This window comes from Entelurus aequoreus, linkage group LG23 (genome assembly GCF_033978785.1).
Source record: "Entelurus aequoreus isolate RoL-2023_Sb linkage group LG23, RoL_Eaeq_v1.1, whole genome shotgun sequence".
Classification (NCBI taxonomy): Eukaryota; Metazoa; Chordata; class Actinopteri; order Syngnathiformes; family Syngnathidae; genus Entelurus; species Entelurus aequoreus.
In genome coordinates this window covers 37,178,632-37,206,363 of record NC_084753.1, presented here as the reverse complement: position 1 = coordinate 37,206,363, position 27,732 = coordinate 37,178,632, and the positions used below count along the sequence as shown (strand labels likewise).

Genomic DNA, 27,732 nt, shown 5'->3' with positions numbered 1-27,732 from the left:
CTTCGATTAATCGATTAATAATCGGATAAAAGAGACAAACTACATTTCTATCCTTTCCAGTATTTTATTGAAAAAAAACAGCATACTGGCACCATACTTATTTTGATCATTGTTTCTCAGCTGTTTGTAAATGTTGCAGTTTATAAATAGAGGTTTATTTAAAAATAAATAAAAAATGGTCACCTCTGCGCATGCGCATAGCATAGATCCAACGAATCGATGACTAAATTAATTGCCAACTATTTTTATAATCGATTTTAACCGATTTCATCGATTAGTTGTTGCAGCCCTATTTACGACCCCCGTCCCTTAGAAACAGCCGTTGCCATGTAATCAGGGAAAGTCCAAATGAAAGAGGAGGCGTACTTGGCACTCAGCAACAAAGGGTTGGAGTTGGGGGAAAATGATTCCCGGGCGCGGCGCCGCTGCTGCCCACTGCTCCCCAAGGGGATGGGACAAATGCAGAGGACAAATTTCACCACATCTAGTGTGTGTGTGACAATTATTGGTACTTTAATCTTAAAAAAACAATCTTTCGTCAGAGCGTGGTGAGACTGTACAAAGAGTACAGTCCAGACGTATTTCCTCAATTGAGCCAAATTTAATTCTGTCTCCGTTTAATTCCTTGCTTCTTGTCTTGTTTAATAGATGTCATCAGTGTGTTTGAACCTGACAACAAATTTCCAGGAATTCCATTTTTTTGGTAACCTATTTCCTCCCTTCTTAGGTTCGACTACTCCTTTGACATTTTTCAACCCATTTCAACCGTTCCACCATCAAAACATTCCTCATTTTCAGGACAAAAACCAAGTTGGTAAGGAACTAGAACAATTCCAGATTTTCCCGAAATTCCAGGAATTTCTCAATTAAAAACTGTTACTAATTCAACATTTGTTGACCGATTTAAACAATTCCAACACCAACCAATTCATTTAGAAAAAAATGCCGCTTTTCCCCAAATTTCCAGGAAGTTCCCATTGAAATGAATGGGACATTTTTCCAAGTCGCACAATTGCCACATTTTTCAACCTATTCCAACATCAACACATCCAAACTACCACTTTCCCAAGTTCCAAACCAAATTCCGGTATCCCTGGAAATTAAAACTCTTCGACATTCAAACCGTTCCAACATTCAAACTATTTCAGCGTTTCAACCATTTCAACATTAAACAATTTCTACATTCATCCTACGTTCCATTCGCATTTCAGTTCAGCGTCAACTTTTCAACATTCAAACTATTCTTACGTTCATACTACATTCTGTCAGCATTTCACTTCAACTTCAGCATTGGAACATTCACACAGAAATCCTTCTGGAATTGCCTCTTCTAGTTAGTTGATGTCATTATTCTAAATGAAATATTGTTAACAGAAGTGTTGAGACCTTTCAAGGATGTATTTAAATGTAAGACTTTTCACAAGATGTTGATAGAATAGCTGGGTTGCAATCACATGACCTCGAGGCACATCCGGGCCCTTCTGGGTTTCAGGGGAAGGTCTGGAGTCCCATTAGGCTACTGTTTATTTACCCGAATCAGTGCAGATTTGGGCGTATTTTGAAAATACATAAGCGATCATGAAAAAAATATTAAAATGGGATGGAGTGGATTTTTACACTCTTAAGGAAAAATATCATATTTAAAGATTTAAACCATTTATCGTCACCAAGACCTTACTGCCCGCTACGACCTCACTTAATTTGACACTCGCTGTATTTAAAGAAGATTGGAGGCACATCACGTCTTTACATCTGGAGGGGTTCACAAATGAAGAATTAATCGGTAAAAGACAAAGTTGGACTTATTCGTGCATCCCTAAGTAACGTATTTGATTGACATAACGAGTGCCGTGCTGCTGTGATCGTGACGCTAATGTTTGCAGTTGATTTCCTGCTACAAATATTAGTCGCATCTACAATTCATGTCTGCAGTTGTTTTTATGGTGTGAAGTTTATATTTTGTCATTATTTAGCTGTCGATGTCCCGGTTGTTCAGCAATGTTTGCTGGCGATATCAAGATTTAGTATATGTACATGTTGAGTCGACCCAAGATTTATTCATCTACTTTATTAATACTATTAAAGGCCTACTGAAAGCCACTACTACCGACCACGCAGTCTGATAGTTTATATATCAATGATGAAATCTTAACATTGCAACACATGCCAATACGGCCGGGTTAACTTATGAAGTGACATTTAAAATTTCCCGGGAAATATCCGGCTGAAACGTCTCGGTATGATGACGTATGCGCGTGACGTAGTCAGTTAAACGGAAGTTATGGTACCCCGTAGAATCCTATACAAAAAGCCCTGTTTTCATTTCATAATTCCACAGTATTCTGGACATCTTTTGCAATTTGTTTAATGAACAATGAAGGCTGCAAAGAAGACAGTTGTAGGTGGGATCGGTGTATTAGCAGCGGACTACAGCAACACAACCAGGAGGACTTTGTTGGAGCGCTAGCCGCGCTAGCCGCCGACCTCACCTTGACTTCCTACGTCTCCGGGCCGCCAAACGCATCGGGTGAAGTCCTTCGTCCTTCTGCCGATCGCTGGAACGCAGGTGAGCACGGGTGTTGATGAGCAGATGAAGGCTGGCTGGCGTAGGTGGAGAGCTAATGTTTTTAGCATAGCTCTGTGCGGTCCGGTTGCTAAGTTAGCTTCAATGGTGTCGTTAGCACAGCATTGTTAACCTTCGCCAGCCTGGAAAGCATTAACCGTGTATTTACATGTCCACGGTTTAATAGTATTGTTGATTTTATATCTATCCTTCCAGTCAGGGGTTTATTTTTTTTGTTTCTATATGCAGTGAAAGCACGATGCTATCACGTTAGCTCGTAGCTAAAGCGTTTCGCCGATGTATTGTCGTGGAGATAAAAGGCACTGAATGTCCATTTCGCGTTCTCGACTCTCATTTTCAAGAGGATATAGTATCCGAGGTGGTTTAAAATACAAATCCGTGATCCACAATAGAAAAAGGAGAGAGTGTGGAATCCAATGAGTCAGCTTGTACCTAAGTTACGGTCAGAGCAAAAAAAAAAAAGTTTTCCACTGCATTCTAGTCCGTCACTCTAAAGTTCCTCGTCCACGAATCTTTCATCCTCGCTCAAATTAATGGGGTAATGGTCCGAATAGCTCTAGCTGCGTTGAAAACAATAGGAAAATATGAGGAAGCGAACAACCGACTACGTCACGCTACTTCCGGTAGGGGCAAGTTTTTTTTTTATCAGAGACCAAAAGTTGCAAACTTTATCAACGTTGTTCTATACTAAATCCTTTCAGCAAAAATATGGCAATATCGCAAAATGATCAAGTATGACACATAGAATGGATCTGCTATTCCCGTTTAAATAAAACAATTTCATTTCAGTAGGCCTTTAAAGATTGTGGAGGGAAGTGCGTCAGCGCGTCTGCAGGAGCAAAAGTCACCGCCTCTGGCAATGGTGTCGAGGGCGGAGCACCACCAGCTAGGGGCGGGGCATGTGCGGGACGGCGAGACACAGCTGGCAGGTGATTAGATTTCACAGGTGGTACGTGTTAATATAATCATCTGTTGTCTGTAACAGTGGGCGGCCAGCGGAGGAAGGAGGTGGAGAGAGACTGGAGAAAAGCTACACGCAAAGATTGTGTTAAATCTGCATGGGAAAAAATACAACTCTGGTAAACAGCACGCCTGGCTCTTGTGACGTGATATCCGTGGAACGGGTAGGGATCGACTTCCACAAGGATATTTTCTTGATGCTAACAAATATCACCAAAGACGCTATAATGTGGTCATCCGTGTCGAATAAAGCACTTGGCTTTCTTGCACAACAACAACTAAGCTTTTAGTTTCTGTTATGAAAATCAAACATACAGAGGATTGGACCAACTATCACAATATGTATTACTAGGACTTAAAGGGGAACTGCACTTTTGCCTATCATTTACAATAGTTATGTGGGACAAGAAGACAAAATGTTTTGTTTATGTACGCTTTCTAACATAGAAATTGTCTCGTTTTTGGTTGCTAGAAATGCAGCTAATGGGAGCAATCATTTCTACCTCTAAATTACTTAAAATATGCATTTAAAAACCGTCAACAATACTTCATTTATGTTCCGTAACTTGTATTATAACCAAACAGTAGCAACATTGTTATTGTAAGACCAAACACTGAGCAACTCTTTTTCTAGCATAGTAACACATCGGTGTGCTACGGTATTAGCCGAAAAAAGATAGCTACATCAAGGGATAAGCTAGCTTTTGTGTCAGTACGAAACGCGTTTGAATTTGTAATGCACTATAATGTAGTGTAATGTATATATACTTGCAGTGTGTATATTGTACATATTACATATTGTTATGAAGGTGTCTGTTACTACATTATATATATACTTTCAGTGTGAATATTGTACATATTACATATTGTTATGAAGGTGTCTGTTACTACATTATATATATACTTGCAGTGTGTATATTGTACATATTACATATTGTTATGAAGGTGTCTGTTACTACATTATATACAGTATAATTGCAGTGTGTATATAAAAGTTTGATGGAGGGGGTTTGAAGTGGTTTTTAGAGGCTTTGAAGGCTACAACAGTGACTTTCATTAGCCGAATCTTCCAAGTGTTTCATCTTTAAAAAATCCACCCCCGACCCAAAGAAAAAAAAAATGACATGTGTGTTCCTATAATGTTGTGAACGATAGGGAAAAGTCCAAAAATAATGCAGTTCCCCCTTTAAAGGCCACATTCATTTTAGTGTCTTTTTGGATTTTGTACTTTGATGTTTAATGTTGTTACTTTGAATATTTATTGTTGTGCATCTTTATTTCTATGCATGATGGGTTCTACATGTAAAAGCGACTTTGGGTACTTAGAAAAGCGCTATATAAATCCCAGGTATTATTATTATTATTATTATATCTTATGGCACACTACGATCTATTGAGATCAGATAAATGCCACATGTTCTAAAACACTGCATAAAGTGTTTTTATTCTTCGATCAGTTAACATAAATATTAGGGATGTCCGATAATGGCTTTTTTGCCGATATCCGATATTGTCCAACTCTTAATTACCGATATCAACCGATACCGATATATACTGTCGTGGAATTAACACATTATTATGTCTAATTCGGACAACCAGGTATGGTGAAGATAAGGTCATTTTTAAACAAATTAATAAAATAAAATAAGATAAATAAATTAAAAACATTTTCTTAAATAAAAAAGAAAGTAAAAAAATATAAAAACAGTTACATAGAAACTAGTAATTAATGAAAATGAGTAAAATTAACTGTTAAAGGTTAGTACTATTAGTGGACCAGCAGCACGCACAATCATGTGTGCTTACGGACTGTATCCCTTGCAGACTGTATTGATATATATTGATATATAATGTAGGAACCAGAATATTAATAACAGAAAGAAACAACCCTTTTGTGTGAATGAGTGTAAATGGGGGAGGGTTTTTTTGGGGGGGTTGGTGCACTAATTGTAAGTGTATCTTGTGTTTTTTATGTTGATTTAATTAAAAACAAAAACAAAAAAAACCCGATATTGATAATAAAAAGGCGATACCGATAATTTGTGATATTACATTTTAAAGCATTTATTGGCCGATAAAATCGGCAGGCCGATAATATCGGACATCTCTAATAAATATATTTGACGTTAAAGATGTTATCAAACGTAATAGTGCACAAAATAACAACATGAAAAATAATGTCTCAGTTACTTTGCTAAAATAACTAGTTACTCTTACAATGAAGTAACTAAGTTACTAACTGGGTAGAACCGGGCGGTTAGCAAGACAATTAATCGTCTTATATACACTATATTTAAGAATATTGTTAATAAATAAATATAAAGTTAGTAGACATGTGAGAGTAAGAAGTAAACAAACCTGTTTTGTGTGACACAACTTGATGTTTCTTGAAAACAGCGTCCAGTAGTTGACGTTGTCGCTCCTTCTCCTCTTTTGTTCTCGAAAGTTCGTCTTCGTACTCTGCTATCGTTCTTTCAAACACCTCAAATATTTCTTCAACAGCGGCAGTTAGTCGCTGATTCACCAACGCCCTCAACATTTGTAATTTAGACATTTTCACACGACCACAACACTTTACACTCACACTGTGTCTATGACTTCAAAGTGCGCTCAGACTAATGTATCAGGATACAAACAATCATCAAAGATGTCTACTCTATTAAACGACGTATATGTGTACATGTACGTTTACGATTACGATCGACGAACTGTAATAACGACGACAACGTCTTCTCCGTCAAACGCCATCTTGTTTTTTTCTTCTTCCTGTTTTGACGTCGTCGAGGTGCGGAACAAATGTTCGCCGAACACGTGTTTCCCTCGGACAATAGTGAATGGTGCACACTTGCTTCGCCAAGCCACAGAACCAAAAAGTCCCATTTAATTTGGTGTAAAAATTAGAAATATATATTTGACTCCTCTTTAGTGCAAGCGGCTAATGAGGTAATGTAAATGATATATTTTGATGATTATTTCTGTTATTTACCCGATATGTTGTTCGAAGCTAACATGCTATCGTTAGCATGCTAGCAGGCCTATGTAGCAAATGCAAGCGTTTTTTTCAGCAATTAATTGTAAATGTTCACTATGAGAATTATATTCTGTTATTTAATACTTTAACTGTGTTTTTTATATATTACAGTCACGCTTAATATTATTAAATATATGGTTCCCCCGCGACCCCGAAAGGGACAAGCGGTATTAAAATGGATGGATGTTGCTTGAAAGGAACATCTTGGTCTCGTAATTTTAAAGTGTAGTAATCTACTTTGTGTTGGTGGTTACTTAATTAGCATTGAATACACATTCTATTATGTTTTCACGCACTTCCATTACTTTGATAGCATATCATGGAAATTAATTTAACAGGTCTTATTACAAATCTACTATTTGCACAAATTGCATGTTATTAATGCTTATTCAGTCAGACTAAAATAAATGTTTAATTAAATAAATGTTAAATTTGAAAACGTGCTTTAAAGGCCTACTGAAATGAATTTTTTTTATTTAAACTGGGATAGCATATCCATTCTATGTGTCATACTTGATCATTTCGCGATATTGCCATATTTTTGCTGAAAGGATTTAGTAGAGAACATCGACGATAAAGTTCGCAACTTTTGGTCGCTGATAAAAAAAAAGCCTTGCCTATACCGGAAGTAGTGTGACGTCACAGGAGGAAGGATTCCTCACAATTCCCCGTTGTTTACAATGGAGCGAGAGAGATTCGGACCGAGAAAGCGACGATTACCCCATTAATTTGAGCGAGGATGAAAGATTCGTGGATGAGGTACGTTAGAGTGAAGGACTAGAGAGGCAGTGCAGGGTGTATCTTTTTTCGCTCTGACCGTAACTTAGGTACAAGGTCTCATTGGATTCCACACACTCTCCTTTTTCTATTGTGGATCACGGATTTGTATTTTAAACCACCTCGGATACTATATCCTCTTGAAAATGAGAGTCGAGAACGCGAAATGGACATTCACAGTGACTTTTATCTCCACGACAATACATCGTTGACGCACTTTAGCTACGGAGCTAACGTGATAGCATCGGGCTCAAATGCAGATAGAAACAAAATTAAAAAAAACCCTGACTGGAAGGATAGACAGAAGATCAACAATACTATTAAACCATGAACATGTAAATACACGGTTAATAATTTCCAGCTTGGCGAAGCTTAACAATTGAAGCTAACTTAGCTACGGAGCTAACGTGATAGCATCAGGCTCAAATGCAGATAGAAACAAAATAAAAAAAAAACCCTGACTGGAAGGATAGACAGAAGATCAACAATACTATTAAACCATGAACATGTAAATACACGGTTAATAATTTCCAGCTTGGCGAAGCTTAACAATTGAAGCTAACTTAGCTACGGAGCGGCGGCGGGCGTTGTAGCTTTCGACGACACCCCGGCCGCCATCAGAGTCGGCAAGAAACATATATTTCCCCAAAGTTACGTACGTGACATGCACATAGCGACACGCACGTACGGGCAAGCTATCAAATGTTTGGAAGCCAAAGCTGTACTCACGGTAGCGCGTCTGCTATCCAGCTCAAACACAACACAACCTCCTGGTTGTGTTGCTGTAGTCCGCCGCTAATACACCGATCGCACCTACAACTTTCTTATTTGCAGTCTCCATTGTCCATTAAACAAATTGCAAAAGATTCACCAACACAGATGTCCAGAATACTGTGGAATTGTTCGATGAAAACAGAGCAGTTTGTATGGTGACACATTGGGTACGAATACTTCCGTTGCCGTCGTGACGTCACACGCATACGTCATCATACATAGACGTTTTCAACCGGAAGCTTAGCGGGAAATTTAAAATTGCACTTTATAAGTTAACCCGGCCGTATTGGCATGTGTTGCAATGTTAAGATTTTATCATTGATATATAAACTATCAGACTGCGTGGTCGGTAGTAGTGGCTTTCAGTAGGCCTTTAATACATACTCGCCAACCTTGAGACCTCCGAATTCGGGAGATGGAGGGGGCGTGTATACATTTTCAATTATTTCTTATATATATAAATTCCGTTCATGAATGAGTATATCCGTTCGGCCACCGTGTTCAATGGAGAAGTCTGATCTACAAAATGTGCAGGCAGCATACCCCTTCCCCTTCCAGCTGTCCTGGATCAATCAATCAATCAATCAATGTTTATTTATATAGCCCTAAATCACAAGTGTCTCAAAGGGCTGTACAAGCCACAACGACATCCTCGGTACAGAGCCCACATACGGGATGAACAAACTATTTTTTTCCAATCATTTTGGAACTTGCAAGCGTACTTCTTCTTCTTACTCGTCGTCGTCATGTCTCTTCTTCGTTCTTCTGCTTCGTCTCTGTTATGTTTTTGGACATTACTACTTGCCGTAGTTTTGAAGCAATGCATGATGGGAATCGGGATGTTGTGTGTCAGTGTATTGACGTGCCGGCTGGAATAAACACACGCTGAGAAATAGCTCCGTGCCTGCCTACTTTATGGGTTATAGATAAACCTATGGATAACGGAGACGTATATAATAGTATCCTTTTCAGGTGAGAGAGGACGCTAAAGGTAGTGCCTTTAACACGCCCCCAATATTGTTGTCCGGGTGGAAATCGGGAGAATGGTTGCCCCCGGAGATTTTCGGGAGGGGCACTGAAATTTGGGAGTCTCCCGGGAAAATCTGGAGGGTTGGCAAGTATGCTTTAATAGGCTTGTTATGACCCGGTCTAGGGGAACCGAGGCACAACATAAAAGACAGAAAAACTGGCAATTTTAAAGATAAACAAATGTTGATTTTTTTACATAACAGAAGGCCCACAGGCCATAACCACAAACACAAAAAAACACTGTCACATGGGTGAGCTGAACTTCAGGGTAAACTAAGGCCAAAATAACAAACAAAACAACTTACCACTCAACCAGTCCCTGCCCTGGGAGGAAACATACAAGCTTCTGAACTCACTACCCGACAGAAAAAAAAACCGGAGAAAAGGGTGTAACAGAAAATGGCAGTTTAGGGGCGGCATGGCGTGGTGGGGAGAGCGGCCGTGCCAGAAACCTGAGGGTTGCAGGTTCGCTCCCCGCCTCTTACCGTCCAAAATCGCTGCCGCTGTGTCCTTGGGCAGGACGCTTCACCCTTGCACCCAGTGCCGCTCACACTGGTGAATGAATGATGAATGATGGGTGGTGGTCGGAGGGGCTGTAGGTGCAAACTGGCAGCCACGCTTCCGTCAGTCTACCCCAGGGCAGCTGTGGCTACAAATGTAGCTTACCACCACCAGGTGTGAATGAATGATGGGTTCTCACTTCTCTGTGAAGCGCTTTGAGTATATCTAGAACAGTGTTTTTCAACCTTTTATGAACCAAGGCACATTTTTTGCATTGAAAAAAATCAGCAGAAATCATTAAAAAACTAAACTCACTTGACAGTAAAAAAAAATCGTTGTCACAATTTTTGGATATGACTTTAAAGCATAACCAAGCAGGCCTCACTATAGCTCTTGTCTCAAAGTAGGTGTACTGTCACCACCTGTCACATCACGCGGTGACTTATTTTGAGTTTTTTGCTGTTTTCCTGTGTGTAGTGTTTTACTTCTTGTCTTGCGCTCCTATTTTGGTGGCTTTTTCTCTTTTTTTGGTATTTTCCTGTAGCAGTTTCATGTCTTCCTCTGAGCGATATTTCCCGCACCTACTTTGTTTTAGCAATCAAGACTATTTCAGTTGTTTTTTATCCTTCTTTGTGGGGACATTGTTGATTATCATGTCATGTTCGGATGTACATTGTGGACGCCGGTCTTTGGTCCACAGTAAGTCTTTGCTGTCGTCCAGCATTCTGTTTTTGTTTACTTTGCAGCCAGTTCAGTTTTAGTTTCGTTCTGCATAGCCTTCCCTAAGCTTCACTGCCTCTTCTTAGGGGCACTCACCTTTTCTTTATTTTTGGTTTAAGCATTAGACACCTGCCTCCCGCTGTTTTCGACATCTACAAAGCATTTAGCTACCGACTGCCACCTACTGATATGGAAGAGTATTACATGGTTACTCTGCCGAGCTCTAGACAGCACCAACACTCAACAACAACACATAATTTGCAGACTATAATTACTGGTTTGCAAAAAATATTTTTACCCCAAATAGGTGAAAATAGATAACAGTGTTTACCATAAACTGCCAAGATACCTGTGGCGGTGGGGGCGTGGCTATGGGCGTGGCTATGGGCGTGGTCACCATGACATCATTGAGTAATTTGCATAATTTACTACAATGATTTGATTTTCTCTAAAAAGGCTCACAAAATGTATACTTACTAATTAATAACAGTTTTGTTTTAAACGTCCATCCATCCATCCATTTTACAATATAATTACAACACTTTATGTACATATTTATATACAGATTTAAACAATAAGTTATTCACTGAAATATATTTATTAATTGTGGTTCTTACAAAAAATATATCTTATAAAATATAAAAGCTAAAATGTCTCAAAGCTCTGCCCCTTTAATTTGTGCATACTAAATAATTTAACTTTAGCCTACTACTACAACCATATTATTTACCAGCAACATAAAGTGAAACAGAGGCAGAGGTGTCCTGCCACAGTCAGTAACAAATAAACAGAAAACAGTAGTGGTGGTAGATAGACACAGAGCTTCATCAAACATCTGATCCACTGAACAAAGAGCTCCAAAAATCTTGAACTTTAGACTGCCATCAGTTTTACTCCCTACACTTAACCATGTGTTTCCTACTGCCTGCAGACTTTGCACCCTTTGTTATATACACATGTTGTGTTTCTAATATAAATACATTTAATAAAGTCAAATACAAGTAAGGCAACAAGAGAAGTATCCTACACTTCTCTTTTGTAAAGTAAATCTGAACAGCCGATATGGGCATCTACATCAACTATATGATTTGCCTGAGAAGCTGGAGAAGACAAAAAAAAAAAAAAGTTTTTAATTTTTTTTAATTTAAAAAAAATAAAATTATTTGTGGCGGACGTAATTCTTTTGTGGCGGGCCGCCACAAATAAATTAATGTGTGGGAAACCCTGGATAATCTCCCACGGCACAGTGGTTGAAAAACACTGATCTAGAAAAACGCTATATAATCTAATCCATTATTCATTATTATTACACCTTCTGCTCCTTCTAAGGTGACTTCCAGTTACAAAACGAAAAGTGAACAAAGTGCAAATTAAAAATAATGCTGTAACACAGCAAGAACACAAAGCTATCAGACGGATCACAAGTAACAATGTATGGTCTCTAGCAGAGTTTCACACGAGAGAAGACACACTGCTCAGTAGTGATGGGTCCGGCAACACAGATGCATCGGCGCATGCGTCGAGCTCATAGAGCGATACCCTGTGTCGGTGCGCGTACCGCTTTTACAAAGTCACGTGACCGATCATGAGCTGCTTTGGTCACGTGACCGATACACGAACTGTATCGCACTGACGCCTCCTCTGTGCCCTGTGAGCAACGTTCCCTCTAAGGTGCGCGCCTGCGCAATTGCGCACTGCTCAAGCGTCCTCTGCGCACAGCAAATATATGCCGTGCACCAAATCAAATCCCATCTGAATCCTAAACAAAATAAACACATTTATGCTGTGTAATTTTGAAATGCAACTCTGTGTGACAGTGACAACAAGCGGCCCTAACGGTGTTCGTCAACACCGTTCAATTGAACACTGTTCAATTATTGTAACGTCTTATCGAGATGCTTCGAGGCCAGGAATTATATCGATCACTTTATTGAGCAAAACTGTTTATATTCGGCCATAACCACACCAAAAATATGAGTAAAAAACTTCTATCTCGAAAAACTAGTCATTTTCTGCCGTACAAACCAGGCCAAAACCAACTTGTCATCTGTCACCAACACGCTAGCACTAAGCCACCGGTGCGTTTATGGCCACACAAAAAGTCGGACAACTCAAACACCACTCAAAGTTACACTATGACTCCTCAGTCATATGTGTGCTTATTTTTCTGTCATTTATTATTAATGTTAATTTATTGATATTAATCATGGAATGCTGTTACTAGAGAAAGTTACAGGAATGACGGCGCGGCGAAGTTGGTAGAGTGGCCGTGCCAGCAATCGGAGGGTTGCTGGTTACTGGGGTTCAATCCCCACCTTCTACCATCCTAGTCACGATACATGTTCACATTATTTGCTGACTGTACCTAAAAAAGATAAAAAAATATATTTTTATTTAAATTAAGATATGAAATAATCCTAAATGAAATACAATGACTTGGTTTATATTATTGTATATACTAGGTCATAAAATCAGTGTCAGTTGAGTCGGTCCATAGGTTGACTGTAGGGATTTTTAATGTCCAGCAGATGTCAGTATTTAGTGACACAGTATCGACACAGTATCAATACAGTTTTGCAATGTGTCGAAACGCTTCATGACGCCTCATCAACCCATCACTACTGCTCAGTATCAACTCTGCTGAAGCAAAGGCCTCTTAACAGTCCAACAAGATGCAGGTGCGCTTGGCGGCTGGGTGGTGGCTGGAGGCGGGTCCTGGAGAGGGAGAAAGACCCTTGCAGAGTCAAGAAGTCACACTCTGAACAAAAAGTAATGTCCACACATCAAACACAAACATAACGGCCGTAGCACTGCTGAACACAAATTGAACATGCATCAATCATTTTGTGTAATCCAATCATGAGGTGGCCAAAGATTCTCACCCCAGCACATTTCTTAAAGGCCTACTGAAAGCCACCACTACCGACCACGCAGTCTGATAGTTTATATATTATAGATGAAATCTTAACATTGCAACACATGCCAATACGGCCGGGTTAACTTATAAAGTGACATTTTAAATTTTCCGCGAAACTTCCGCTTGAAAACGTCGCGGTATGATGACGTATGCACGTGACGTCACGAGGTCAAGGGAAGTGTTTGGACCCAATTCAAATACCTCTGTTTTCTTCGACAAAATTCCACAGTATTCTGGACATCTGTGTTGGTGAATCTTTTGCAATTTGTTTAATGGACAATGGAGACTGCAAATAAGAAAGTTGTAGGTGCGATCGGTGTATTAGCGGCGGGCTACAGCAACACCAACACCAGGAGGTTGTGTTGTGTTTTGAGCAGGATAGCAGACGCACTACGGTGAGTACAGCTTTGGCTTCCAAACATTTGATCGCTTGCCCGTACGTGCGTGTCGATATGTGCATGTCACGTACGTAACTTTGGGGAAATATATGTTTCTTGCCGACTCTGATGGCGGCCGGGGTGTTGTCAAAAGCGTACAACGCCCGCCGCCGCTTCTAAGTTAGCTTCTATTTTTTTAGCTTCGCCAAGCTGAAAATTACTAACCGTGTATTTACATGTTCATGGTTTAATAGTATTGTTGATCTTCTGTCTATCCTTCCAGTCAGGGTTTTTTTTTATTTAGTTTCTATCTGCATTTGAGACTGATGCTATCACGTTAGCCCCGTAGCTAAGTTAGCTTCTATTTTTTTAGCTTCGCCAAGCTGAAAATTATTAACCGTGTATTTACATGTTCATGGTTTAATAGTATTGTTGATCTTCTGTCTATCCTTCCAGTCAGGTTTTTTTTAAATTTAGTTTCTATCTGCATTTGAGACTGATGCTATCACGTTAGCCCCGTAGCTAAGTTAGCTTCTATTTTTTTAGCTTCGCCAAGCTGAAAATTATTAACCGTGTATTTACATGTTCATGGTTTAATAGTATTGTTGCTTCTGTCTATCCTTCCAGTCAGGGTTTTTTTTAATTTAGTTTCTATCTGCATTTGAGACTGATGCTATCACGTTAGCCCCGTAGCTAAGTTAGCTTCTATTTTTTTAGCTTCACCAAGCTGAAAATTATTAACCGTGTATTTACATGTTCATGGTTTAATAGTATTGTTGCTTCTGTCTATCCTTCCAGTCAGGTTTTTTTTTAATTTAGTTTCTATCTGCATTTGAGACTGATGCTATCACGTTAGCCCCGTAGCTAAGTTAGCTTCTATTTTTTTAGCTTCGCCAAGCTGAAAATTATTAACCGTGTATTTACATGTTCATGGTTTAATAGTATTGTTGATCTTCTGTCTATCCTTCCAGTCAGGTTTTTTTTAAATTTAGTTTCTATCTGCATTTGAGACTGATGCTATCACGTTAGCCCCGTAGCTAAGTTAGCTTCTATTTTTTTAGCTTCGCCAAGCTGAAAATTATTAACCGTGTATTTACATGTTCATGGTTTAATAGTATTGTTGCTTCTGTCTATCCTTCCAGTCAGGGTTTTTTTTAATTTAGTTTCTATCTGCATTTGAGACTGATGCTATCACGTTAGCCCCGTAGCTAAGTTAGCTTCTATTTTTTTAGCTTCACCAAGCTGAAAATTATTAACCGTGTATTTACATGTTCATGGTTTAATAGTATTGTTGCTTCTGTCTATCCTTCCAGTCAGGTTTTTTTTAAATTTAGTTTCTATCTGCATTTGAGACTGATGCTATCACGTTAGCCCCGTAGCTAAGTTAGCTTCTATTTTTTTAGCTTCGCCAAGCTGAAAATTATTAACCGTGTATTTACATGTTCATGGTTTAATAGTATTGTTGCTTCTGTCTATCCTTCCAGTCAGGGTTTTTTTTTAATTTAGTTTCTATCTGAATTTGAGACTGATGCTATCACGTTAGCTCCGTAGCTAAGTTAGCTTCTATTTTTTTTAGCTTCGCCAAGCTGAAAATTATTAACCGTGTATTTACATGTTCATGGTTTAATAGTATTGTTGCTTCTGTCTATCCTTCCAGTCAGGGTTTTTTTTAATTTAGTTTCTATCTGCATTTGAGACTGATGCTATCACGTTAGCCCTGTAGCTAAGTTAGCTTCTATTTTTTTTAGCTTCGCCAAGCTGAAAATTATTAACCGTGTATTTACATGTTCAGTCACTGTGAATGTCCATTTCGCGTGCTCGACTCTCATTTTCAAGAGGATATAGTATCCGAGGTGGTTTAAAATACAAATCCGTGATCCACAATAGAAAAAGGAGAGAGTGTGGAATCCAATGAGCCAGCTTGTACCTAAGTTACGGTCAGAGCGAAACAAGATACACCCCGCACTACACTGTAGTCCTTCACTCTAAAGTTCTTCATCCACGAATCTTTCATCTTTTCGCTCAAATTAATGGGGTAATCCTCGCTTTCTCAGTCCGAATGTCTCTCGCTCCATTGTAAACAAAGCGGAATTGTGAGGAATCCTTTGTCTTGTGACGTCACGTTTTTATCAGATACCAAAAGTTGCGATCTTTATCGTCGTTGTTCTATACTAAATCCTTTCAGCAAAAATATGGCAATATCGCGAAATGATCAAGTATGACACATAGAATGGATCTGCTATTCCCGTTTAAATAAAAAAAATTCATTTCAGTAGGCCTTTAAGGTGGGAGTGAGGTTCAACCAACATACTATCGCACGGCCACACTAGCTGGCACTTCTTACACGTGCACGCTGCACTTCTGTTTGTTTTCTGTTGGTTTTAAAAATGTTTGCTTTTGCAGACGAAAGAAACATGAAAAGGATATTACGTATAAAGAAAGCCAACCAGTCACAGCTCTGCAGTCCTTGTCGCTGTCGACGTGAGGTTAGAATTATTTGGAGGTGCACATCGAGGTTCGCTGGAAGGTTGGGATTGGGAGGAGCGAGTTGGCGCCACTTGCACCGACACTGTGACGCGGCTGCACAATGGAACTTTTAAGTCGCTTCCTAGCAGCTCCACTGTAGACACGGCACAAGAGCCAAGCGTGCAGGTTTAACAAAGTTTTTAATGTTTTTAACAAGATTTTCAAAATGTTTTTCGGCATGTCGTGAAGTTGCCGTCATTCCCAATCCTCTCTCCTCCTCTGCTCCCGGCTGCTTACTGTTAAAGACAACGGATGATTAGATTAACACGTACCACCTGTGAAATCTAATCACCTGCCAGCTGTGTCTCGCCGTCAGCACTTGCCCCGCCCCTGCCCGCTGGTGCTCGTTCCTCAGTACCATGGACAGCGGCGGTGACTTTTCCTCCTTCAGGCAGCGCTGACTTACACCTGCCCCCACATACGTGCAGACTGACTTAATGCAGCGTTTCTCAAAGTGTGGGGCGCGCCCCACTGGTGGGGAATAGAGACATGACAGGTGGGGCGCGAGGAACGGGAGGAAATTTCACTTTGATTTTTTCAATTTTTTTATTATTATATTCTTAGATTTTTTTTTTTACTCTGCTTTCATTTTCTATACACACTGGAAATCACTTTGTGATTCTGTCTGTGAAATCCGCTATATAGATAAATGTAAATTACTTATTTTTCCTGTATGCTTTACATTTCTAGGTAGGAGCGAAAGTTTGACAGACAGCAACAGTAACTAATGGGGGCGGGGCTAAGCGGAAGCTTTGTGAATGGCGAGTCACTGTGCGAGGATTTGCTGTTTTGCAAATACATAAAAAATAGAGCCACTGCTGATGAGCTGTTCAAGATAATGGACAGTCTCCTCAAAGAACACGACCTTAAATGGGAAAACTGTGTGGGCTTTTGATCTGATGGCGCGCATGGCAAAGTCAAGAAACGGGCTGCAGGCTCTAATAAAGAGGGTTGCGCCAAATGCGCATTGGACACAATGTGTCATTCACCGGGAAACACTCGCGTCAAGGCAGCTCAGCCCCGAATTCAATGAGGTTTTAACAGTGGCAGTGTCAAGCCTGCAACCCCGATTTGAAAAGCTGTGCAGTGCAAAACAGGCTCATTGCAGCCACTAATGCTGGAGTACTGTAAAACTCATGTTCACTTGCCCTGTCCTCCTTTTTTTGGCAAAGATTGCAAAGTGGCACTTTTATTTTCATTTATTATTGAACTTGATGCAAGTTATTTGATTTATTATTGAACTTGATGCAAGTTATAACACTTTTGTTTTATTTATTATTGAACTTGATGCAAGTTATAACACTTTCATTTGATTTATTATTGAACTTGATGCAAGTTATAACACTTTTGTTTTATTTATTATTGAACTTGATGCAAGTTATAACACTTTTGTTTTATTTATTATTGAACTTGATGCAAGTTATTTGATTTATTATTGAACTTGATGCAAGTTATAACACTTTTATTTGATTTATTATTGAACTTGATGCAAGTTATAACACTTTTTTTGATTTATTATTGAACTTGATGCAAGTTATAACACTTTTTTTGATTTATTATTGAACTTGATGCAAGTTATTTGATTTATTATTGAACTTGATGCAAGTTATTTGATTTATTATTGAACTTGATGCAAGTTATAACACTTTTATTTGATTTATTATTGAACTTGATGCAAGTTATAACACTTTTTTTTTATTTATTATTGAACTTGATGCAAGTTATAACACTTTTGTTTTATTTATTATTGAACTTGATGCAAGTTATAACACTTTCATTTGATTTATTATTGAACTTGATGCAAGTTATAACACTTTTTTTGATTTATTATTGAACTTGATGCAAGTTATAACACTTTTGTTTTATTTATTATTGAACTTGATGCAAGTTATAACACTTTTGTTTTATTTATTATTGAACTTGATGCAAGTTATTTGATTTATTATTGAACTTGATGCAAGTTATAACACTTTTATTTGATTTATTATTGAATATTGATGCAAGTTATAACACTTTTTTTGATTTATTATTGTACTTGATGCAAGTTATAACACTTTTGTTTTATTTATTATTGAACTTGATGCAAGTTATAACACTTTTGTTTTATTTATTATTGAACTTGATGCAAGTTATTTGATTTATTATTGAACTTGATGCTAGTTATAACACTTTTATTTGATTTATTATTGAACTTGATGCAAGTTATAACACTTTTTTTGAATTATTATTGAACTTGATGCAAGTTATAACACTTTTTTTGATTTATTATTGAACTTGATGCAAGTTATAACACTTTTGTTTTATTTATTACTGAATTGATGCAAGTTATTTTATTTGATATTGAACTTGATGCAAGTTATACCACAGCTGCACAGTTATTTTATTTATTATTGAACTTGATTTTATTTTATGTTATTGAGTTTGAATGGATAAAACTTGATGTTACTTGATGTTCGATAAATTTGAAAATGTTAAGCTTGGCATTAGCGTTCTGTTGGGGCGATGGGGGCAGGTGGGGCTTGAAAACTCCCCCTTGTCCAAAGTGGGGGATGACAAAAAAAGTTTGAGAACCACTGACTTAATGGATTCATAAATATATTAAAATCCCGGCCGGATGCTTGCTATGTGTTGTAAAAAGCTGCTCGTCTTGTATCAAAAATTTGTAGAAAACAAGATAAATTACGCAATTCAAAATAATCAATGAATTATGTTCATTCCACTACATTTTGTTCAGTCCACTTGTAAAATATTATATTTGATGGACTAAATAATAATTGACATGACTGAGCTAATGTTTGTTTGTGTTGTCTTGCAGACGTCCAACATCCCATCGGTCTTTATCCCATCAGTGAGAACAGACATTGTACAGTAAGTGATTGTTTTATTATGTTTGTATATCTCGTTTAGCACTTTGCAACATGATGCTAAGTGTTTCACTAAAGCCCCATCTGTTTGTCATTCATCCTCCTTATGTTCAGGTTCAAAAATATAAAGCTCTGGATCATCACTTTTCTCAAAGTAGTCGTTGTCTCTCATGCAGTTTGCCATGATTAGTAGTGTTGTTGTTGAAGGAAATGATTAACACGAATCAATGCACCCAGAAAAGAAGTCCTGGTAATGCTTAAAATGACCAAAATACAGTAAATGTTACATGTTATCCTTAGGGGTGTAACGATTCAATTCGATTCAGAATTTGTGGTTGCCGATACAATTTTTTTTTTTTTTTTTTTTTTTTTAGAACAATACGATCCAAAACGATTTGGTGAGTTGAAATCGATTCAGTTACTTTTTAGCAAAAACAAATCAAGCAGTGTGAGTGTGAAACAAATACTGGACAGTGCAGGTGAAGTTTCCTATATTGCTGTTATTTCTTGTAAGGGAATTATGTCTAAATGAATTATGGATGCAAACAAGTAAGTAAAAAAACAAATAATGGCCAACGCAGTCACATCTTATTTGAATAAAGTGCAACTAACACTTTAGCTTGAATTAGCGAGAAGAAAAATGTTATGCTCTTGTTTTCATTGCTCAAGAAATGTTCAATAAAAGTACAATAATCAACAATTTTAACAGTAGATTTACCTGCTACTTTTGCTTTTGTTTTTAGAAGTAGTAATACGCAAAATAAATCAATATGAAAAATAAAGCGCAACCAACTCTCTTCAGGTTAAATGACCAGCGTTTTGACCTGCCACTGCTCTCATTTTAATAAACAGCTACAGTCGCAGAGAAAAGTCACAACACAACAACATAAAGCCATAACACGACAATACAAACACAGAACAGATGTGACAGCAGAGAGACAGAAAGTTGAAAACGGGAAGTGAAGTGTGACCACTTTTTCAGTCGTGAATAACTTTTCTTACTTGCAATATAATACTAATATAGTATCTTCAGGAAGTTGGTCCGTCGCCATTTTTGCTGTTAGTTGTGTTTTTTCCGTTGCGTCTTTTATCACTTAAAGTTGTGTTTTCGCTTTATATTATTGTGTTGTGGCTTTTGCAGTCGTGCTGTAGCATGAAAGTTGTTGTGTTGTAATTGATAATTTTTCAGGTTCAAACACTGATGACATCTATTAAACAGACGAGAAGCAAGGAATCATGCAGAGACAAGAGTTCAATTTGGCTCAATGAGGAGAGACGTGTTTTGGGCTGTATTCTAGTTACAGATCCAAACTACGTTCTAAAAGTCCAGCCCGCGTGCTTCCTCTATTTATTTGGGAGGTCCCTGGTTACATCACTGAAGCTGTCGCTGAGGGAAGGGGGGTAATCTCGACAACTCCCAATTAGACACAATATATGATTATACAAAAATGCAAATGTGTTGACGCTGGTGATATCGCCTTGTCTCTGCTCTGTCTGCGTCACGGCGGTGTTCGGCCTTGGCAGTCAGCAGGCCGTTCCTGGACACAAGCACTGATACCAGACTGGCTTGCAATCTTTTGGATTGCCAGCTTTGCACAGACAAAGAAAAATACCACTTCAGCACAACTGATAATAATTATAGCATAGGCCCTTAAGCATAAAAGTTGTGTGATAATATATACATCATTATTCCAACAGATATTGTCTTGCCGCGTTAGCATTTGTTGTGACCACCCGAGGTATCCGCCATTCTTGTTTTGCAGACTGATAGCGATGACGTCACAGACGCGCAGACAGACTTGAATAACCTCTAACGTCCTAGTCATTAAAAGTGTTCAACTTCAAATAAAGTCTGCTGTTCTTAAATCCAATGTTTTCCTTTTTCTAGTATTGATAAAATCGATCAATTCCCTTTAAAAGCAATGTTGGATCGATACCTATCTTCCGGAAGGCAAACTTGCCGAGCACAGATCGGTGGAGTTGAATGAATGAATGAATGAAATAAGTTTATTTCGGTCATATGATCAACCATTAACCATTTTGTGTGACGGTACAGTACAAATTATACATATATAACAATCATACACATTTACACACAAAAAGAAAAGAAAAGAAAAAAGCATGACCGAAAAAGGAATAGGCTGAAGCCAAGGCTTATATTTGCCTATCCTATACCTTCACTGAAAATAAGATTACCTGGAACATCAACATTAAAAAGAAAAAAAAAATCAATGGGATGAAAGTAATCGTTGCTATATTTTATAATTTTCAATTATTTCACCTTTCAATGTTTTCTTAAACCTTAACAAAGAAGTACATGTCTTCAACTCATCACTGAGCTTGTTCCACCATTTAACTCCTAAAACTGAAATACATTTGTATTTTGTATTTGTTCTTGCTTTACATATTTCGAAAACCAATACCCCCCGTAAATTATAGTTTTCTCCTCTTAATTGAAATAACCTAAGAATACAAGCTGGAAGGCTGTTGTTCTTTACTCGAAACATAATTTCCATTGTTTTTAAAAACACAATATCTGAAAATTTTAACACATTAGAACTTATAAATAATGGATTGGTATGTTCATAGTAGCACGCTTTGTGTATTATTCTAATGACCCTTTTTTGAAGTTTAATTATTGGGTCTACGTTTGTTTTATAAACATTTCCCCAAACTTCAACACAATATGTTAAATATGGAAAAATAAAAGAATAATACAACATATGCAAACATTTCTTATTCAGCATGTGTTTTACTTTATAAAGAAGAGTTGAATCGAAGATATAAAAATCAATACATCAATTAATCGTTACATCCCTATTGACTAGTCAATAGTCATTGACTATTTTAAAGATTACTGATCGGATTGGCTCTAATTTAACCATTGGATTTTAAATTAATTCATACATATTTATTTATACTGTTACTGTGCTGCCCATTAGTCTGTTTAAAAATAAATAACTACAATAAATTGTTGTCCATTAAAAAGCTAGGACTGGAAAGGTGTCGTTGAAAACAAAAAAAAACATTTTTGGAGGCAAATAAAAGACATCCATCACAACAAAAGGAGACCAAAGCTAGTTAGCTTCCTCAGAAAGAAAATACATATATTGTGATGTTGATGATGTGTTTAGAAAGATGCACACATGTATTTAGACAACGTTGGCAGACTTTGGCTAAAATTATGGTTTATGATGGATGGATGGATTTTATTGTGTGTATAAGTACTTTTGGAGCACATTCAACAATACTGCAATAATAATAATGGTCATCGTGATCATTTTTGGTCACAATAATTTTATTTAGCCATTTTATTTTTTGCTTTGGTTGTGTACATTTAAGGGTCTCCGCCTCAACAGAGACTGAACCTATTCTATTGATTGTGGTTGTGATTTTAATCATTTGTTGACATTCTAATTACAACGTGAAAATATGTGAGAAATACACGTTTATTGCATTTAAAAGGGATACTTCTATTATTATGTATTATCATTGCATCAATGGTTAATTTGGTCCCAAAACAATATGTGCAATAATATCGTTTATCTGCAATAATTAATATCGTTTATCGGCAATAATTTGTAGGTCAATATATCTTGTCTAGCAAAATGTGTTATCGTCCCAGGCCTACGTTCACGGCCATAGTGTTTTGTAGTCAACAAATAGTTTTCAACAGACACTGAACAGGTGTGTTGTTTGTGCTATGGCACCATCTTTTGGACGAGTTTGCTCACTGCAAGTGTTATGGGTTAAAAATGTTCTTCCTGTTTTTGCTTTGAACCGGAAGTAAACCTGTCTGCTCAAAAGGATTTTTCATGAATCACTCCAAGTAACGTTTGTAAGTTTTACAATGTAACTAAATAAAACAATTCTTACTTACTAAACTAACCGTCCCATGTGTGATGTCTGCAGGAGTGTTTTCATGCATATTTGTACGTGCTATGGTAATGTAATCAAGCTATTGTTGTTAGCATTAGTGTCTGTGTTAGTATTAATAACTTAAATGCCATTCTCTTTGTATAGTTTCTGTCAGAATAATTGTATCTTAAGTTATCACAAAACTTTGTGTTGCCATGAGTTCCCGGCGAGAAGACAAAAGCTGTCTTTGAACCTACCAAGAAGAAGGCTTGTAAAACTCCACTGTGTAGGATGGGAAGCAACATGAAGGTGTTCTGTTTCTTCGATGTATTGTAATCCACAGAAAGATTTTGTCTTGACCCAAGAACTACAAAGCAGAGAGGAAGCAGGACCTGACTCCCCTCTAGGCGACCGTTTCTTTGAACTGTTTTACGACCTCTTCTTTGAACTCTTTTACGACCTCTTCTTTGAACCGACCTTTTCTTTGAACCGACCTTTTCTTTGAACTGTTCTGTAACCAAAGGCGATGGCTGTTTACGACCACCGTACCTTACAAACAGCTGTTGCCATGTAATCAGGGAAAGTCCAAATAAAAGAGGAGGCGTAAAATCTTTCGTCAGGAGCGTGGTGAGACTGTACAAGAGTACAGTCCGGACGTCTCTTCTCAATTGAGCCAAATTTAATTCTGTCTCTGTTTAATTCCTTGCTTCTTGTGTTGTTTAATAGATGTCATCAGTGTTTGAACCTGACAGTTTCAGTTTCACAAATTCCTCAGTAAATTCACCAAAACGTCACCGTGGTATTTGTGAGACTGTTACGCTGATCGGAGAGCTAGCTTCCACAGCTAGTGGGTCCATGACAGTGACTTCTGTTTTGTTTGATCAGCCATTTTACTGCCGTGTGACAAACACTGTTTGGAAATCATTAAGGTATGTAAATAAACGTTTGGAAAGTCTTTCGTACCGATATATACACTACCGTTCAAAAGGTTGGGGTGACATTGAAATGTCCTTATTTTTGAAGGAAAAGCACTGTACTTTTCAATGAAGATAACTTTAAACTAGTCTTAACTTTAAAGAAATACACTCTATACATTGCTAATGTGGTAAATGACTATTCTAGCTGCAAATGTCTGGTTTTTGGTGCAATATCTACATAGGTGTATAGAGGCCCATTTCCAGCAACTATCACTCCAGTGTTCTAATGGTACAATGTGTTTGCTCATTGGCTCAGAAGGCTAATTGATGATTAGAAAACCCTTGTGCAATCATGTTCACACATCTGAAAACAGTTTAGCTCGTTACAGAAGCTACAAAACTGACCTTCCTTTGAGCAGATTGAGTTTCTGGAGCATCACATTTGTGGGGTCAATTAAACGCTCAAAATGGCCAGAAAAAGAGAACTTTCATCTGAAACTCGACAGTCTATTCTTGTTCTTAGAAATGAAGGCTGTTCCACAAAATTGTTTGGGTGACCCCAAACTTTTGAACAGTAGTGTATATCTGCGGCTTATGGTCCGGGGCAGCTACTATACAGTCTATACAAATGTTTGTTTCCTTTAAAATTTGGTGGGTGCGGCTTAAATACCTGCGTGCTTTATAGTCTAGAAAGTATGTTACCAGTTCTGAGAGAATAACGCAACTTGAAAAGTCTAATTAATTACTGCAGATGTCAGTAATTTTGTTTTAAAATAGTTATATTGCTATTTTTTCTATTATTTTATATTAAACAATATATTGCAAGATAGATTTTAGGTCCCCCCCCAGCTTGGTCTTCTTTTCCTGTGAATAATGTTGCAAAGAGTGGCATGTTTGTCTCCCATGGAGATGTTGTGCCGATTCATACAATAACCTAGTTTTCTTTAGTACATGTAAATATACTGAATGCCTAGTGTGACTGAGCAAAGCTGGACGTTTCTAAAGCATGTTTGTCTTCTTGTGTCCTGCAGAACATCTTCTCATTGAACAACAGGAGTGACGCTTCAGGATGGTGACGGAGGAGCCACAGCCCTTCCACATTAAAGAGGAAGACGAGGCACCAGGGACCCCTCACTTGAAAAAGGAAGAGGAGGAACGCACAATCAGTCAGGAGGGAGAGCAGCTTGAATGTTTGGAGGAGTTCCCAGTGACTGGTGTCCCTGTGAAGAGTGAAGATGATGAAGTCAAAAGTGAAAGTGAGGAGAAGAGAGAGGCGGAGCCTCCAAGCAGCAGCTCAACTCAACACATGACAACAGAAGCTGATGGAGACCACTGTGGAGGATCACAAGCAGACAAGCTCTTAGCTCCACTATCAGATAGTGAGGACACAACGTCACACTCTCCTGACACTGATGATGAAGATTTTAAAGATGATAAGACATGTCACACTGACAACACACACTTCACGTGTTCTCACTGCGACAAAACCTTTAATGACCGTCGCAATATGAAAAGACACATGAGAACACACACTGGAGAAAAGCCATTCATGTGCTCAGTTTGCAGTAAAAGATTCTCCCAGAAGGAAACTTTAGTAAGACACATAAGAATACACACTGGAGAAAAACCTTTTTCATGTTCAGTGTGTGGTAAAGGTTTTATAGGAAGTGGTGATTTGAAAGTACACATGAGAATACACACTGGAGAAAAACCTTTTACCTGTTCTGTATGCGGTAAAGGTTTTATACAAAGTCACTATTTGAAAATACACATGAGGATCCACACTGGAGAAAAACCTTTTTCATGTTCAGCGTGTGGTAGAGGTTTTATACAATGTGGTGAATTAAATGTACACATGAGAACACACACTGGAGAAAAAACATTTATGTGCCTAATTTGTAGTAAAAGATTCACCCAGAAGGCAAATTTGATCATGCACACAAGAATACACACTGGTGAAAAACCTTTTATCTGTTCAGTCTGCGGTAAAGGTTTTATACAAAATGGTGATTTAAAAAGACACATGAGAATACACACAGGTGATAAAATGTTGAGTTGCAGTGTGTGTGGTGAAAGATTCTCCTATAAGTACCAGTGTAAGAAACACAAGTGTGCTGGTGAGAACAGCAGCAGCAAATGAAGATGCAGGATTGGAAATAGATTGTCAAAACGTTGACTTTGACTTTCTAACAACATCAGCACATACAAAACCCAAAATCAGTGAAATTGGCACGTTGTGTAAATGGTAAATAAAAAGAGAATACAATGATTTGCAAACTCTTTTCAACTTATATTCAATTGAATAGACTGCAAAGACAATATATATAATGTTTGAACTGAGAAACTATTACTAGTACCCGCACTCTTTTACTATGAAGCCACGCTGTTGTAACACGTGCAGAATGGCTTGGCATTGTCTCGCTGAAATAAGCAGGGGTGTCCCTGAAAAAGACATTGCTTGGATGGCAACATATGTTGCTCTAAAATCTGTATTTACCATTCAGCATTAATGGTGCCTTCACAGATGTGTAAGTTACCCATGACTTGGGCACTAATACACCCTCCATACCTTTTGAAATGTGTACCTATAACAGTCCGAATGGTTCTTTTCCTCTTTGGTCCGGAGGACACGACGTCCAGTTTCCAAAAACAATTTGAAATGTGGACTCGTGAAACCACAGAACACTTTTCCACTTTGCATCAGTCCATCTTAGATAAGCTCGGGCCCAGCGAAGCCGGCAGCGTTTCTGGGTGTTGTTGATAAATGGCTTTGGCTTTGCATAGTAGAGTTTTAACTCGCACTTACAGATGTAGCGACAAACTGTAGTTACTGACAGTGGTTTTCTGAAGTGTTCCTGAGCCCATGTGGTGATATCCTTTACACACTGATGTCGCTTTTTGATGCAGTACCGCCTGAGGGACCGAAGGTCACGGGGCATTGCCGCTTACGTGCAGTGATTTCTCCAGATTCTCTGAACCTTTTGATGATATTACGGACCGTAGATGGTGAAATCCCTAAATTCCTTGCAATAGCTGGTTGAGAAATGTTGTTCTTAAACTGTTCGACAATTTTCTCACGCATTTGTTGACAAAGTGGTGACCCTCGCCCCATCCTTGTTTGTGAACGACTGAACATTTCATGGAATCTGCTTTTATACCCAATCATGGCACCCACCTGTTCCCAATTAGCCTGTTCACCTGTGGGATGTTCCAAATAAGTGTTTGATGAGCATTCCTCAACTTTCCCAGTCTTTTTTGCCACTTGTGCCAGCTTTTTTGAAACATGTTGTGCAGGCATCAAATTCCAAATGAGCTAATATTTGCAAAAAATAACGTTGACCAAATACTGCACGCAAAGCGGTGATGAGTGTTGATAAATCACATTGCGTGTGCTGTATAATATATTTGCATTTTCTCCTCCCAGTATTGTGGGTGTTTTGATAATTAGCATTTATTTTGTATATTTCATTCATTATTAAAAGTGGATTGCATGTCTTATTCTGCTCACTTAAAGGACCACTTTGCACACGTTGAATAGATCAGCTTTGCGTGTGTGCTATCAAGTTTGCACATGTTTTAGTACACGCACGCCTTTAGTAAATTAGGCCCTTTGTGTATATGGTACTACAGTGTGTGTATATGGTACTACAGTGTGTGCATATGGTACTACAGTGTGTGTATATGGTACTACATATAGTATGCTACTACACTACACTAGTTCTTTCTGTGATGGGGACACAGAATCAACAGTACATTTATTTGATGAATGTATGTACAGTAAAGTTCTGTGGGATGATGTACATTATTGACTTTTCTCTAACATTCCAAACTTGCCCATGTTCTGAAATTGATATTGTTTTGAGGATTCTAAGAAAGGAAAATAAACACGAAAATGTT

At 38.1% G+C, this 27,732-nt stretch overlaps 4 protein-coding genes across 6 annotated transcripts in view; 2 read left to right on the top strand and 2 right to left on the bottom strand.

The window, feature by feature from the left end:
- The window catches only part of LOC133640701 (oocyte zinc finger protein XlCOF22-like), a 15,431-nt gene extending 9,080 nt beyond the window's left edge, over positions 1-6,351 (bottom strand). Inside the window, exon 1 of the mRNA XM_062034263.1 lies at positions 5,903-6,351. Within this exon, the coding sequence (XP_061890247.1) occupies positions 5,903-6,098 (196 nt within the window). The 5' untranslated portion in view covers positions 6,099-6,351. The remainder of the gene's footprint in view (positions 1-5,902) is intronic.
- The window catches only part of LOC133640585 (oocyte zinc finger protein XlCOF6-like), a 404,169-nt gene that overhangs the window by 274,894 nt on the left and 101,543 nt on the right, over positions 1-27,732 (top strand). The window lies entirely within an intron of this gene.
- LOC133640587 (gastrula zinc finger protein XlCGF57.1-like) overlaps positions 1-27,732 on the bottom strand; it is a 173,026-nt gene that overhangs the window by 58,207 nt on the left and 87,087 nt on the right. The gene's annotated exons all lie outside the window — the stretch shown is intronic.
- Positions 3,582-27,732, top strand: LOC133640713 (gastrula zinc finger protein XlCGF8.2DB-like). 3 transcript variants are annotated; one of them, XM_062034286.1, is made up of 3 exons: positions 3,582-3,663; positions 19,012-19,064; positions 24,867-27,732. In XM_062034286.1, the coding sequence occupies exon 3, from the start codon at positions 24,905-24,907 to the stop codon at positions 25,973-25,975; it is 1,071 nt and encodes a 356-aa protein (XP_061890270.1). In that variant the 5' UTR covers positions 3,582-3,663; positions 19,012-19,064; positions 24,867-24,904; the 3' UTR covers positions 25,976-27,732. The 3 variants fall into 3 exon arrangements, with proteins under 3 accessions (XP_061890270.1, XP_061890268.1, XP_061890267.1); XM_062034284.1 differs by lacking the exon at positions 3,582-3,663 and adding an exon at positions 6,326-6,487 and having other exon boundaries at positions 24,890-27,732; XM_062034283.1 differs by lacking the exon at positions 3,582-3,663 and adding an exon at positions 6,326-6,487.

Coding starts and splice junctions, on each gene's coding strand:
- LOC133640713 (XM_062034286.1), top strand. CDS start 24,905: ATGGTGACGGAGGAGCCACAGCCCTTCCACATTAAAGAGGAAGACGAG.